Below are 14843 nucleotides of genomic sequence, written 5' to 3'. Positions count from 1 at the left end.
CAGCGACAAAATTAGCGAAAGTAGCGTTGTTCCACCGTGTGTACACTTCCGGCAACAAGTCGCTGCGAGAAAAAATATATGAACCAATGAGAGAGCGTCATATGGTCAGCCATATTTGAATTGGAAAACTAGTTCACATTTCACAGATTTGTGCGTGTGCACCGAACAGGTGTCGTCTCGCAGCGACTGGTTTTGCAAGTAGTACACAAGGAGCAACTTGTCGCAGAGACTTGTCGCTGCGACTTGTTGCCTAGTGGCGGAAATCGTGATATCTTTGCTCAATATGACCACTCATGTTGCCGACGAAATGTACGCCACTTGGGATAAAAGACGGGAAGTAGTAATTTTTGAGAGACATCTGTCATTATGTTATAAACAATTAAAAATTCGATAGTTGCCTGAATTCTGAGATATGAATTAAATCGAAAGGGAAAAGAATGCAGGCCTGGCACGCATCAAGTTAATGTAGATTAATACAAGGCCGGCATCGTTAAATGATTTTCGATTTGGATTAACGATTGCAAGATCGGATTGGCTAATGCAAAATAAAATTTTAGAAAAATTAAAACGCAATACGTTTTAACTGACCATCAAATAAATAATTTAATCGGGAAGTCAATATATCGAAGTTAATAGGGAATTGGCCTACTGTAAAAATAAAATAACATTAGGCAAAACTGGCATCAGTTGACCCAAAAGATTTCTTGCCTTAAGATCGATGCAATATTAAAAAGCTAAAAACAAGAGTTTTTGTTTTCCTTGGTTTTTAAATATGTAGGTCTACAATTAAAATTTTCGTCCGTTAAGTGCAAATTGCAAACAAATGCTAAAAAAACGCAAACGCTCCGTGCTTTATAGATCTTTTACGGGTCCGGTGATGGACTGCCGGTCGACGCATTTAGCGGACTAGAAATGCCTCCAGAATACAGCAATGTCTTTATGTCTTTAAAACCTGTATTTATCGGCGCACTTCACATAATAAGGAGACCATCAGTGATAAAGTGTTAAGACTGCGCACAGTCCCTTCTGAGTTAGTCGCGTGGGGACGGGGAGCGTTGCGTGACTCCGGCCCGAGCGGCTGCAAAGGAGACTATCGAACCACCCGCTTTGCTCGCGCAAGCGAGCCGAGGGGAGAATGCTGATCGAGCAAAAGATAAGGATATTTATGCTTTTTTCACAATGCGCGAGCGCGCAGAATTCTGCGAATTCTGCAATCTGATTGGCTGTGGGAGCGGGCGGAATTTTTCTATCTTGCCCGCTAAGCCGGCCTCAATCATAGCCCTGGTTGTTTGAGCTTGTGTAATGACCTTAAATTTCCATTTTTGGCACCGAATCCGTTTACATACAGAAGTAAGTCGCTTTCTGCATTCGCTATCAAGCGCGGTGCGAGTCAACAATTAAATAAGTGCTTTCAGAAAGGAAGAGTGAGAGAGAGAGGGAGAGAAAAAAATAAATAAGTTATTTACCAGCTAAGGGTCGCTCCGCATAGCGAAAAACTGTGACCGAGGTCTTCAAAAAGCTGCCCTCGGCCCTGCGGTCTCGGGCAGCATTTTCAAGACCTCGGTCACAGTTTCTCGCTATACGGACCTCACTTGACTTTCATTTTTATCTAACCATATTGTTATAAATCATATCTGTGAAAATTTCAGGGCTGAATCGAAAAAAACCGCATAAACGTCAAGAACAAGTATTAAAAATACACGAAAATCGCCGATTACGAAAGTATCACGGTTAGAAAAACGATACGAACATTCAACACTTTAAAATAACGTTGTTGAAAACACTCGAATAAACTTAAAGAACTTTACTTCCTGTCAAAAAATAAAAAGTAAAACAAAATTCTAATAGTCTCACGAGTGGTTTTTAGTTAAATATTAAAGATAAACAAAAGTGTTGTAGCGCGCTAAGACACTCTTTTCTCGGAATGGTATCTGTAGCGTTGCATGCACGGTGTCTTTCATATCAACAAAGAGACAATTACAATTGTATCCAACACCAACCTGTTCTACTCTTATGTCGTACACACCGCCATGGAGTTTCCGGCCCTTGAATATTTTTACCCTGTTGACAAACAATCAGCCTATTAGCTAAATGGTTGTCTAGATGTCAAATATCCGTGACATTTTACCCGGCTAATTTAACAATGAAATATAAAACTTTTGCGCGTCAAGGTTATTATAAGCAAAACCTGATTGTGCACGAAACATTAATTATTATTATTATTTTTTTAAAAGAAACAATATTTGTAAAGATAGTTACTTATCCGCAACAGTTAAGTTCCCTCTCATAAATAGCATTTTGTATGTGGAGAAAAATCTTGGTCCACTAGCAAAACTCATATATGAAATTAAGCTGATGTAAAAAGCCCTGGTCGCACGTACCCGGCTAATTCAAAGTGATCTTTGATCTTCGATTGATTCATGCTGCTACCAGCAATTTCTTTCATTCAATTTATGCCACAAAAAATGTATGGAATATTGTTCTGACAAAAGCAACTTATTCTGAAATTAATAAACAGTCAACGATAGTTTTTTCTCACCAGTCTGTATCGGGTGAATCTATCACTAAGAGGATTTTCATCTTCTTCGCGGCGGGCGATCCTCTCGGAGGCAAACTAACATCCTCTCTTGAATCGTTTCGATGTTTTGTTGGCGAGCTTGGCTGGCCACTGGCCGACGCTCTTTCATTTTCTCGAGAAGGGCGTAGGTTACTTAGATTTACACCACCGGAAATCTTCAACTTCTGCAAAAATTCCATGTTTTCAAGACTCAGCCCTTGAAATTTGTATCGAATACTTGAAGGTTTAATATAACAGCAAGAACTTCTTGAAGCATACGGTTTCGAGCCAAGACAATTGCCCAGTTCTTCGTATTGCAGTTAATCAAGCATGCCTCTCTGGTCTTTGCAGTTGGATCGACGGAAAATCTCTCAAGATAACTCGGCGAAAAGTTCCCTCCAACCAATGAAACAGTCGGAATCGATTTCTGTAGATCAATGAATTTAATACTTGGGAGATTGCTGAAGCAAAACGGAATGACAAGCCTTGTTGTGTATATTTTAAATATTCAAGCCCGAAGACGTAAAATACACCTGTTCGTAAAAAAATAGTCTAAAGACAATTGAATTGTTTGTCGACCAATTGACTAATGCGTTCATTTCCTTGCATATTAATACCCAACAACTCTTAACTTTCTGTAAACTATAATACTCCTTAAACTGAGTATTTTTTTCGTAAGCGCGAAAGCGGGTCGAGTCCAGACAAAACTGACTCGTTTCTTTGGTACCGGAGTGTTTGCAAAAGCAACGATGATTTAAAAATACCAAGCATTTGTTAATCAAAGCTCTTTACAATAAAAATTATTCAGCTCATGGATAACTTCCAAAACAAGTTATGTTCTTTAATATTACCCAGTTGAAATTGGAGGAAATGCATTTCGTTCGTTGCAATTTCAAAATAAACAGTATTATATATTTAGGCAAACCTAAAAGCGGAGCTCCTAAATTATTATTTAACTTTACTATACGCTAATCATTTTCCCGAGTTCTTCCTTGCTCTTTTCGCAGTTTTTCGTCACCATTATTTAACCTGTTTTCTTGCTCTCTCTATTTCTTTAATGTTATTCGCTTTGGGCTCTTTCTTGCTATCTCTCTCGTTGTTCATGGGCTCCTGTTATTGCTGTTTTCTAGTGCTCCTAGTCTTTCTCTTTCACGTTGAACATCGCTCACCCGACGCTTGCAGCTTACGGTTTTTTTTTGCGCCCACTTTCTCCTCTCTCCTCGTTGTACAACATGTAAAAAAATACCCGTCTTGTTTTTTGGTGGCCTACAAAATTTTTTCTTATTTTACATAAACGCAGTGTCAAATGCAATACACTCGCCATGCAACTTACCGCCAAAAATAGCGCGGGTTCCATCCCTTGCAAATTCCCGCCAAAAAGGGGGGTCCACGGGTTGAGACATTTCTGCGTGTATTGGCTTACATGAAAAGTCGTGCGATAACACCCCATACCTTCGCCGAATTTGAGCTTAATCTTTCGAAAATACACCGAGAATGGCGATCCTGTAAACCATAATAAACCTTTTCAAAACGACCGGTGCAAAATTCTCGACCAAAAGCATTTGAGGTATGCGCGTCGATTCAAATCCACCGATCAGCGTATCGGGCAGGGTTGTGTTTTTGAACTGTCAACGATCGCGATACGCTGATTGGTGGATTTGAATCGACGCGCGAAAAAAACATGACACATGACTCAGTTAACATTGTCTGCAAACTTTTATTGAATCATTTGCTTTAAATTCAATCTGCATATTGGAACAAATTATAGCCACCGTATTGTTCATCTGCATTTCTTCTATAAGTAACAAAAGATCGATGCTTGCACTGTTCCACCTTGCGTTCACACGGGACCGGTGAAACTGGACGAATCAGTTGAACGGATAAGTGTGCAAGTTCAGTTGGGACCTGAAAAAAGCAGGTCAACCTTTTAACCGGCACGGTTCAACTATGCGTACGAACTCGTGAAAACACCTGAACCGTGCAAGGTTTTGCGAGGTTCTGCACGGTTAGCGCGGTAAGGCCTGGAATCTACTTATGTTTTTGGGTTGCTAAGCAAAAATGTTGCAAGGTCGCAATGTGTTACTTTCGTAACTGATTAAATTTCCCTCTGTTTAAAATCAAATTTGACAAAAGCCAAATTAACAAAAGCACGATACTTTTAGTTTGTTTAGGATTCTGTCTTTGTTGAAGCTTCCGGCCGCCTCAGGGAATTTGTTCTTGCCGTTATCAGGGTACTTTTCCAAAAAAAAATTTGGTTATGTCTTCGTACTAATTGCTCTTCACTGTCTCAAATTGCTCCTCACTGTCTCCTAGTCAACTCCTTCGCCTGCTTTTCCGACTTTGTTCCTTATTACATGAAATTTTCGTGACACGTTAATTTCGCGATTTTACGATGCGCGTATTTCGCGACACTTAAATTTCGCGATTTTGCGAAATTCTTGTACTATGAATCACTTTAATTTCGCGATCTTTAATAAGACGATATTTAAAGGTATTTAACTTATCCTTGAAGCAAATAGAACAACTTCATTTACAATAAAGTCAAAATTTACAACAAGAGCTGCTGCGACGGTTCTATATGCAGGGGCACCCAAAGACCAATTTGTTGTAAAATGTATTATTATACCCCAAATGCTAATGAAAATAAATGTTAATAAGGCATTTTCGGGTGTTTTTCAGTGTTTCTGGGAAAACATTATCTGTTCCTTTTGCCCAGCAAGACACACAAGAAATTTCCCAGCCAGATAGATAAAATTGGTTGGTTTCTCAGCCAGCTGATCAAATTTATTGCCCAGCCAGGAATTCCGCGCGCTTTCAAATCCCTCGATCCAAAACGACCGAACAAAAGCGACAAAACCGGGACAAAACAGGTTTTTCCGCAAGCGCAATCACTCTGACCAGCCGTCGTATGTTTGTGACTATTCTCTGGGAGTGGGAAGGGGTTTTCTTTTTTTTTTTTTTTTTAGTCGTCCTCAGTCTTCAGAGTTTCTACAGCCAGCTCGGGTTGAAATGCTAGAAAAAGTCAGTAATTCCCAGGCAAAACCTCTATCAATAACAAAATTTCCTAGCCAGGGCTCATCGAAACACCTGTATTTTTGCCAGCCAGCAAGATTCCTCTGGAGAACAGATAATGTGAGGAACAGATTCGTTGGGTGCCCCTGTATATGAGAACAGTAACAATTTCTAACAATTTCCACGAGAATTTTACACTTGTTCGTTAATTTTAGTCAATTGATCATGATCTCCATAGTCCTTTGTGTGAATTTCGGGATAAAAGCGGAGTCATGAATCATGAATCATAGTTTTAAATCTTTTAAGAATCACAAATCTTTGTTTTAAAAACGCGGGAATCATGACTGACAACGACACAGGAAAGCTCAACAAAATACGGGCATGAATTAATTGCTTCCGCTCTGGGGAATGTACAAAATCGCTTTTAAAAAACATGAATCATTGAGGTAAAAACCAAGAAATGAAGAATACATGAAGACTCGAATGATTTCGCCTCTATCCTCAATTGTAAATGTCTTGGTATGAAGACGTTGCAATTGCCTCAGAATAGATAAAAACATGATTTTGTCAGCTTTTTAATGTTAATAAACTCGTGCTTTCTTCATTATTAGCTATTATTGTATGGCTTGTGTTTGTAGCCGATATAACGCGCGCTCTGATTGGCTAATTGTGACTGAATGGTATTTAAGAGCGGTTTGCTGTAAGGACCGGCTAAGGTCTGCAAGATAGAAAAACTCGATTTGCTCATACTTTGCCAGAATAAACGCCAAGGTGAAGTAGTTCTAAAAATATAAGTCTCGGGTCGTTTAGGTTTTTATTTATTTTTTCCAGTAATTTTTTATATTTTGCGTGTGACGGCAGCCTAAATTAACGGCGAAATCGGGAGTTTTCCAAAACCTTCTGTTTATATATAGAAAGCGGTCTTGACAAGATTAACCCAGGTAGTCAAAAGACCTTGTTTGTCTTGGTTATTAACGGTGTTAAATTTAAATAAAATGTTGACGTTAATTCTCGGCGGAATTTTTAAATTTATGCTCTGCTTCAGAGCCTACGACAACCGAATTTAGGCAATTTTCGAAACTCAAAAAAGCACTCTGGTACATGGCTTCACCCATCGAGACTATACTCCAGGAAAGGGCAATCATTTGAGCTGCACATCGGTCGCAAAAAATATTGGGGTAAATGAAACGGTGATTTCTGAGAGTACTTTCAAAACAGGTCACTTGAGTAATGTGAGCGACCCTTTGACCTTTCATGTCAATGGAGTATCCGCATCCGACTCTTTAAAACTTTAATACATCTTCCTTTTCGTTTGCTTTCTGTCGTGTTTTCAAGTAGAAGGTTGGGTTTTTTTAATCTGGTGGCATCTACTCGCAATGTTAAAACTTGGGGGTTATATTTTGAAATTTGAAACTTTTAAGTCTGTCTTAAAGACAGTTACCGCGATATTTGTTGATCGACGAATTATAAATGCTTTTATACAACGCCACTATTAACAGCGACAGTCAATTAACTAAAATATTACGCACCCTAGTGAGGTTCTTTTGGCTGGAGATCGCTGTTTTTTAGCGAACTCAAAGCTTGAGCGCCGAGCCACTTGCACATCAGACTTGAAGCAAATAGGTAAGGCAACTTGTGAACAGCCAACTTTTGTGATGTCACGCAATATCTAAAATTTCCTGTGTTTTTCATATTTAACCAAAAATACCTACATGTCACAGTTTTAACAACCTTTAGAAGAAGAAGAAGCTGGGCTTTTGAATTTATAATCCCTTACCAAAGTGAGTTTGCCCTGGCTGGAAAACACAGTAGTTTTATCAAACTACCGCTGTCCGTTGTTACGTAACGCTTTACCAAGAAAAAACACGAGGCCTGGTGGAAGTTCATCTTCACCGTGTGCGTTTTAGTGTACCAGTGAATTTTTTTACGACTGTGTGTGTATGATTCGTCATTTTGGATTGAAATCAAACGTGTTGAAAAACCACATTACAGAAACGGAAGGTCCTAAGCGAAACACATACAAACCGAGTTTCGCTCTATTCCGTGGAACTGCATGTACGCGTGGTACTTGCCGGTTTCACCAATTTCTGAAACAAGCCGTACCAACAGAATATGGCCTCATGTGAATATGGTCAGATTGTAGGGGGAACATGTGGTCCTAGCGTAGACAATCCAGCTAATGTGAAGAGTGTCATGCTCGCCAAATGCAAGAAACCCATTCAAGGACATTTACGTGCTTACAATGTTCGAGACGCTGGTTTAGACTCCGAGTCAAAGCTGTTACTGGCAAGGGCAGGTATGTATAACCACTATTGGCGTTGTAGATTTGCACAAGACAGGCAAAGGCTCCTTTTAAATTTGTTTTTTGGCTAGCACTATTTAACTTGAACATCAATATATTCCTAGATATCGCAAACTTTATTTGGTCTGATTTGGCTGATTTGGGTGTTATTTCCAAGTTCATAGGAGGTTTTCACGTGACGTCATCGTCGCCATGTTTGTGTTCGAAAACAAAAGATCTCTCGTTAGGTTCTTTTGTTCGTCAATTAGAAGCCGTACATTTCTCTGTTGTTATTGGTGTCTCAAACGTTGGTTGCAAACGTCCTATACTTTCAAATAATCCTTGCTGACCGTTCAGCTAGGAAAACCATTAGCAGCAGTTCAAAAGGGAATAATAACTCAAGGACAAAGTGCAAAATTTCAGTTTACGATAACATTGTAGCTCGATGAATAAGATCAACTTTGCGGTCAGCTATCTCAAACCGAAACTAAAACTTTATTGAGTTCACAAGAAGATTGGGCTCTCTGGTCCTGAAGACTTCTTCAGTTGAAAACAAACAAAAGAGCGAGAGTGACTGGCTACCATGGGACAAATAAGAAGTGGTCTGTACCGGGCTTTCAAAACCTCCCATATACGGTGGCTCCTACATCAGTACCTAATTTTGTAACCATTTCATATTTAAAGGCATTTTTGATATCAGCGAAGGTCACCTTGAACTTACGATTTGCCCAAGGCATCGCGACAAACTTGGCATCAGATGGCGCTCGAACAAAACAAACTGTACTGCCCCAAGTGAATGGTCGTCGCATGGCAAGTCAGTGTCAGGGGAGAGAGGAATATCTCTTCGTCATTCCAAACTGCTTCACCAGCAATCCCAAGTGCTGCTTCCTGTAGGCTCACGTGAGTTTACTACCCATATTTCTGTCGTACAAAATTGATGTGTTTTACTCAAGAAACGTAAAACAAAAGTTAAAAAAATAGAGAGTGTAAAAAACGTTACAGTTACAGATTTGCTGTTGTTTCGCTTTTCTTTAGAAATATGCAAGCAGTGTAGACGGAAGCTGGAGAAAGTGGCATCGCTAGTGACATTGTCCACCCCATTCTCCGCTTCAGAGTCAGTCGAAGACCCTGATGACGTTGGGGCCCAAGAGGTGATCTCAGAAGATATCGTACAGGTATATAACTCCTGATAAACTTAGGGTGCGTTCGATTGACCGTATTCCGGAATAAGAATACATGGAATATAAGTTAGAAATCCTTCGTTTTTACAGAGATTCACATTAAAATTGTCACAGATCCGCTAAAATGATATTTTAAATATATTTTTATAATCCTTGCTGCCTCGAAACGCGCGAAACATACCGTTTTAATCATTACTCCACGTATCCTTATTCCGGAATATTGTCAATCGAACGCGCCCTTAGTTACTGTTGCACAAATTGTTTATGGTCATAAAATCTATCCGAGTGGACTGTACAAACTCTTCACTACTCCTCGACAACAACAACCATTCCTTATTTCCTAAAATTAACTTACCAAAACAATTACTGAGGAGGTACAAAAATTAGAATGCTTTGACTTCACAGTTATACATGTAAAAAAATTTACTGAGAAAAAAAGAAACAGAAAATAAGCTACAAACAAGTAATTAAGTATACTTAAATAGTTGGCTCTAGTTAACGCCACGAAGAAGGAGCAGAATTATTTGCAACTACGCCGTTATTTCATTATTGCTGACTACCGCTGTCTTTGCACACTGCGAGAAAACAAATACTATGCGTTATTCGTAGCCTAGGTGCAAACGTTTTACAACAGAGACTATTTCCCTTGATCGCCATGAAGAATTTTACTACAAGTTAACTGTTTTACCTGCATAAGCCTGAAATCATTGTCTTGTTTCCCTGATTAATTCGGTTTTCTCTTTAACACATAGAGAGAAGATGAAGATAGCCAAGAAGACGTATTACAACTAGTTGATTCAATCCTTCACTTGGCGATTGACGACGAGAGCTTGACTCAGCCCGATGATCAACTTGATGATTCTCTCCACCACTCGTCACTAGAGAACGTGAGCCTTTATGAGCCCGACTGTCAAGCGAGTAGCAGTGAAACTTCTAGTGGCAACGAGTCACCCAAAAGCAGTCAGGCCACAAAGCGTTCTCTCCTGAATGACTTCCTACGTTCATGTGATGCTGATACGATCGGGCCACACAAAAGACGATGGGAGTTATCCAGCGTACGTACCAGAGCTAACCATGTATCCAAGGCGAAGTCCCTAATTGTTGCTGGCCTTAATGTAATTGCCCCAGGAGATGCAAGCTACCTTTGGGAGGCCGTTAGAAAATCTGGTTCTGTCGAGAAGGAACTGGGTATTGGCGAACAGCAAGAGGAGCAAAAATATCTTGAGGCACTGACAGAATCCTACCGAAACGCATCTTCCTGGGAAACGAGACGTCAAATATTATCAATCATGGGGGACCAGACATCGTTTAAACGCCTCCAGAGCTACATACCAGGTCTCACCGAATACCGATTTAAAATTGCAAGACAGCATTCCCTTCACTATGGGCGTGGGGCCGAAATACCCCGAGTAAGAAGCCCTAGGATGAGAGTGGAAAGTAAGCAGCTTGATCATTTTTTAACTTACATAACAAGTCCGCATGTCATCCAGGATCTCCCGTTTGGTCAGCGGTACCTCCGCCTCTCCTCTGGGGAGATACTAGAGACTCCAAATGTCATCAGGACGATGATTCCCAATAGGCTAGTAAAGCAATACCAGGCTTACTGCGCGGAAACAGATTTTACTCCATTCAGCCCAGCAACCATGCTAAGAGTCCTGTCCGCCTGTACAGCCACCGTGAGGAAGTCCCTACAGGGGCTAGATTACATTGCGGCAGATGGCGCGAAAGGTTTTGAAGATCTGTCTCTTATTGTGGAACGCCTAAAAGATAAGGGGCTTGACAGAGAGATCGCTAAAAGCTGGGAAGTGTCTCTGAAGGAGGGGAAACAATATTTGAAGGCTGACTATAAGGTGTTTTTGACTGTCAGTGATTTTAAAATGCTATTGTTACTCCAGCAAAGTACACCACATTCCGTGCACTTGATGTCATTGCATACATATCCCAAGAACAAATATCCGTTTAACTCAAAGTGTACAGTGCTTTTTAGTTATTAGCTTTTTATTTAATTTGCTACGGTCTGTGGATTAATTGCTTTGAAAATATAACAATAATGACGGTGCATTTCATAATCATACAACTTTAGCCAATTGGATTGCCCCATTTTGGTCACGTGCATGTTTCTTGATACCCAATAAAAAGCCAGATCAAGATTACTCCGATTAGTTCAAAAACTGATGAAAACACTGATAAAGACAATTGAAAAAAACAGATAAATTAACTACCAGTACATAATGCATTTTAATTTGGGATATTCAACATAAAACTTTCGCAGTACCTTTTATCATTAGCGTCCAGATGATTAAAAACGAATTTGGACCTCTAATAGTTCGGTGAAAGAGCATCCATTTCAGCAAGGTCAGTACTCAAGGCTTGAACCTCGTGTGGTTCGTAGTCTTTGAAAAGTCCACCGCAACCTAAAACCAGCACTTGTACCTCTCTTAACCTCAGCCACTCGACGAAAATGTTCACAGCCCAATTATTTTTATATTCAGTTGCAACTGGAACGGCCTCGTTAACCGAATCACTTTCTTGGGAAGACGATTTTGGCGGGCGAAGACGACGTGATTCTGATTCGCTCTCCACCACGCCCTATTATGTCAATTTATTCAAAAGTTCTGCCTTTAAACTTACCCAAATATTGAATATTCATTTCCTTTACAAATTCCTATCACTTGTCTGATAAAACAAAAGATCATCACATTAAACTCATACTTTGTTAAAAAAAATTGAGCAGTCCTATCAAAAACTCGTGCTTCGTGTTTTATCAGGGATTCCAAACACCTCCAAACTATAATTATCTGTTTCTCGGTGTTTGAAACCCCTGCTGAAAACACTCGCACTCGTTTTTGACATATTACATCTAAATCTACGAGTGTATTGTTTTCCTAGGTTCATGTATCTGATTGCTCCTTTGTGGCGGACCATTGCAGTGAACATGCTCTGAGCGACAGCAACGACAGTGAACTAAGATCTCTCTGCTCACACACCCACAGTCTCAAGTGCTCGCAGTGTGAAAGACTCAGGGATGTCCTCTACTGTATGGAAAGATACCTAGTTGAGTCAAATGCAAAGTTCGCGCCTGAGGAGCTGGAAGATCTCTCGCACACACTGAATGAAGCAGTCAAGGCAATCCAGTCCTGGAAAGCCCACCAACTCAGAAGTGTTAGACAAGACGCAGCAAGAACTGTGTGCTTGAGCGCTTTAAATGAGTCCACTGTCCTTATCACACAGGATTGGGCAATGAAATTTTTACCAGTCAAATACAGAGAGTCCCAGTCTGATTGGTTTGGAAAGCGCGGGATATCTTGGCATATCAGTGTCATTGCAAGAAAAATCAATGGGCGGTATGAAAGTCAGAGCTTTGTCCACATCGTCGAGAATACATCACAAGACAGCTCTGTTGTAGTGCGCATTATTGAACATACCTTGAGGTCACTGAAAGAGGAGAATCCCGGAATCGACACAGCTTTCCTACGCCAGGATAACGCCGGATGCTATCATAACTCGGCTGTAATAGCATCGTGCTCTCTAATGAAGTTGAATACAGGGGTCAGTGTCCGTAGAGTGGATTTCAGTGACCCACAAGGAGGTAAAGGGGCCTGCGACAGAAAAGCAGCGACTATCAAAGGCCATGTGCGCAGATACATCAATGAAGGGCATGATGTGCAAAACGCCAAAGAATTTAAAACAGCCATCCTATCGAATGGAGGTGTCACCGGGGTCCGCGTTGCTGTTGTCGATGCTGCAGTTGCCGCTTGCGAACTGCCTCAGGTGAAAATGGATGGTGTAAGCATGTTAAACAACTTTGAGTTTTCTAGCGACGTGGTGACGGTCTGGAGAGCCTTTGACGTCGGCCGAGGAAAGCAAATAAGCAAATCTAAGCTTCATGGTAAGGAAAAAACCTAAAAGAGTATAATGGAAAAAAGTAATCGTCGTTTAATTCACCTTATTAGCTGAGTACGCTGTTCGCATTGTGAGCTACGGACCAAGTTTTGTTCTCGGAATTATGCCTCAAGGGAAAAGCGCACGGACAGAAAATCGAGGGAAAAGGTGGGATCCGTTACTTACAGTAATGATTTTGAACTTGGCTAATATCATGTTTATTTAGTGTAAGGCAAAGTGATTTCTCGCTCTGCGTCCGCACAGTAAGTTACGGAACTCAAATTGACCAGCCACAAAGCAAGAAAATACTCAGCTATATGATAATAATTATGCCATTATCACAAATATGAGTGGGAGGACAACCAGCTGTCGCCCTATGAAGACCTAGCCAGCTGGTAGTTGAAGAAACGTTGCGACTTAATCGTGTGGCATTGATTATATTTAAAGACTATCTGTTCTATAGAGATCAATATAAGGTAGGGTGTGGGCTAGCATATCCCTGTCACATAATATGGGCGCATGGCACGTATCCAGTCACGAAGAATGATAAATTAAACTGAAAAGCCCGAGCTGTTTAAAAGCAATAGGCTTTCCTAAGTCATAGATAAAGACCACTACTTGTGCTGTCTTTTTAGTTCCTGACTTTTTGCAAGCCTGCCGATTTGACTGCAACATTTCACCTGGTGATTTCGTCGGTGCATCCCAAGAAACTTCTAAGAAGCCAGGACCCAATGGAACCTTGGAAGAAGAAGTGAAGGATGATGGTGACAAGAAAGCTGCCACCATTCTGTTCTCCTGCCCAAATGAAGGTTGTGTGAAGATGTATGAGCGACACTCAAGTCTTGAAAAGCACTTGTCCTTTGGGAAATGTAGAATGATGCCTGAAAAAGAGAACTTACTAGACAAAGCTAAGAGGACATACCACGCTCTCCTAAAGGAAGATACAAGTACGGCTAAAGCACTAGAAGCAGGAACACTTGAGGTGACGGATGGTGTCAGCTTGTCAGAGGGTTGGGCTTTGAAAACAACAAAAAAATCTGCACGATTCAATGAAGCTCAAAAGAAGTACTTGGAGGATAAATTTAACCTTGGGCAGGAAAAAGGTCACAAGCAAGACCCTGAGAGAGTGGCAAAAGATATGCGTTTTGCAAAGAAAGCAGATGGGTCTAGGCTGTTCTCAAGCGACGAGTTTCTGTCCGCACAACAGATACAGTCATTCTTTTCAAGAATGGCATCTAAGCTGCGTCACGCTGCGGCGATAAGTGATTCCGATATTAAAGCTGCGCAACACGAGCAAGAGTTCTGTGATACCCGTCAGGTTGTACTAAATGAAGTACAGTTGCAGCACCCCATCGCTTATGACAACTTCAACCTGTGCGACATGCGTAAGAAAGGAAGCTTAAAAAAACTTAACATAACCATGCTAAAGATTGTTTGCGAGTATTTTGGTGTGTGCACAGATGGATTCCACGTGAGGCGCAAGGCGGAGTACATTTCTGCATTAGTGGAACTGATCGACGCATGTGGTTGCTACCCCGTCTGAGATCTGTATTCTTGATTTAAGTTGAAAGTCCTTGTATCCCAGGCATGACTAATCATATCTTTCATAGATTATTAATATAATCGTCATTATGCGGGAAATGAAAGAGTGTCGTCGTTGTTGTTGTTAATTGCACGTGTAACCTTTCAGTTGGGTTCTTTTGCCTATCCCTTGCAAGTTCTTTTATGCACCCCAGATTTCGAAACTGTGTAACAGCATGAAGAGAAACAGGATGTCGAATAGTTTGTTGTAGATAGTGATAGAAAGTGTATGGAAAACACAATACAGTTTACTCAGCTAAGTAATTAGCACCAGGCCGGTTAGCTAGATAAATCATCAAACCAATAAAGTTCCCTCCCCCACCATACTAATTTAAATGGCAATAATTAA

At 40.6% G+C, this 14843-nt stretch overlaps 2 protein-coding genes across 5 annotated transcripts in view; one reads left to right on the top strand and one right to left on the bottom strand.

Annotated features, from left to right (window-relative positions):
* The window catches only part of LOC138015280 (synapsin-2-like), a 67206-nt gene extending 64133 nt beyond the window's left edge, over nt 1–3073 (bottom strand). For 2 of the 4 annotated variants that reach the window (XM_068862261.1, XM_068862263.1), the window contains exons 1-2: nt 2540–3073; nt 2001–2061 (exon numbers count right to left, since the gene is read on the bottom strand). In XM_068862261.1, the coding sequence (XP_068718362.1) occupies nt 2001–2061; nt 2540–2757 (279 nt within the window). In that variant the 5' untranslated portion in view covers nt 2758–3073. The remainder of the gene's footprint in view (nt 1–2000; nt 2062–2539) is intronic. The other 2 variants (XM_068862262.1, XM_068862264.1) reach the window with 1 other exon arrangement.
* A 7179-nt stretch (nt 3074–10252) lies between these two features.
* On the top strand, nt 10253–14760 carry LOC138016755 (uncharacterized). The gene is made up of 3 exons (XM_068863940.1): nt 10253–10881; nt 11921–12920; nt 13549–14760. Exons 1-3 carry the CDS (start codon nt 10321–10323, stop codon nt 14454–14456), a joined length of 2469 nt encoding a protein of 822 aa, XP_068720041.1. The 5' UTR covers nt 10253–10320; the 3' UTR covers nt 14457–14760.
* Nucleotides 14761–14843: the final 83 nt, after the last annotated feature.

The sequence above is a fragment of the Montipora capricornis genome, chromosome 9 (genome assembly GCF_036669925.1).
Source record: "Montipora capricornis isolate CH-2021 chromosome 9, ASM3666992v2, whole genome shotgun sequence".
Classification (NCBI taxonomy): Eukaryota; Metazoa; Cnidaria; class Anthozoa; order Scleractinia; family Acroporidae; genus Montipora; species Montipora capricornis.
This window is presented reverse-complemented; position numbering and strand designations above follow the sequence as displayed.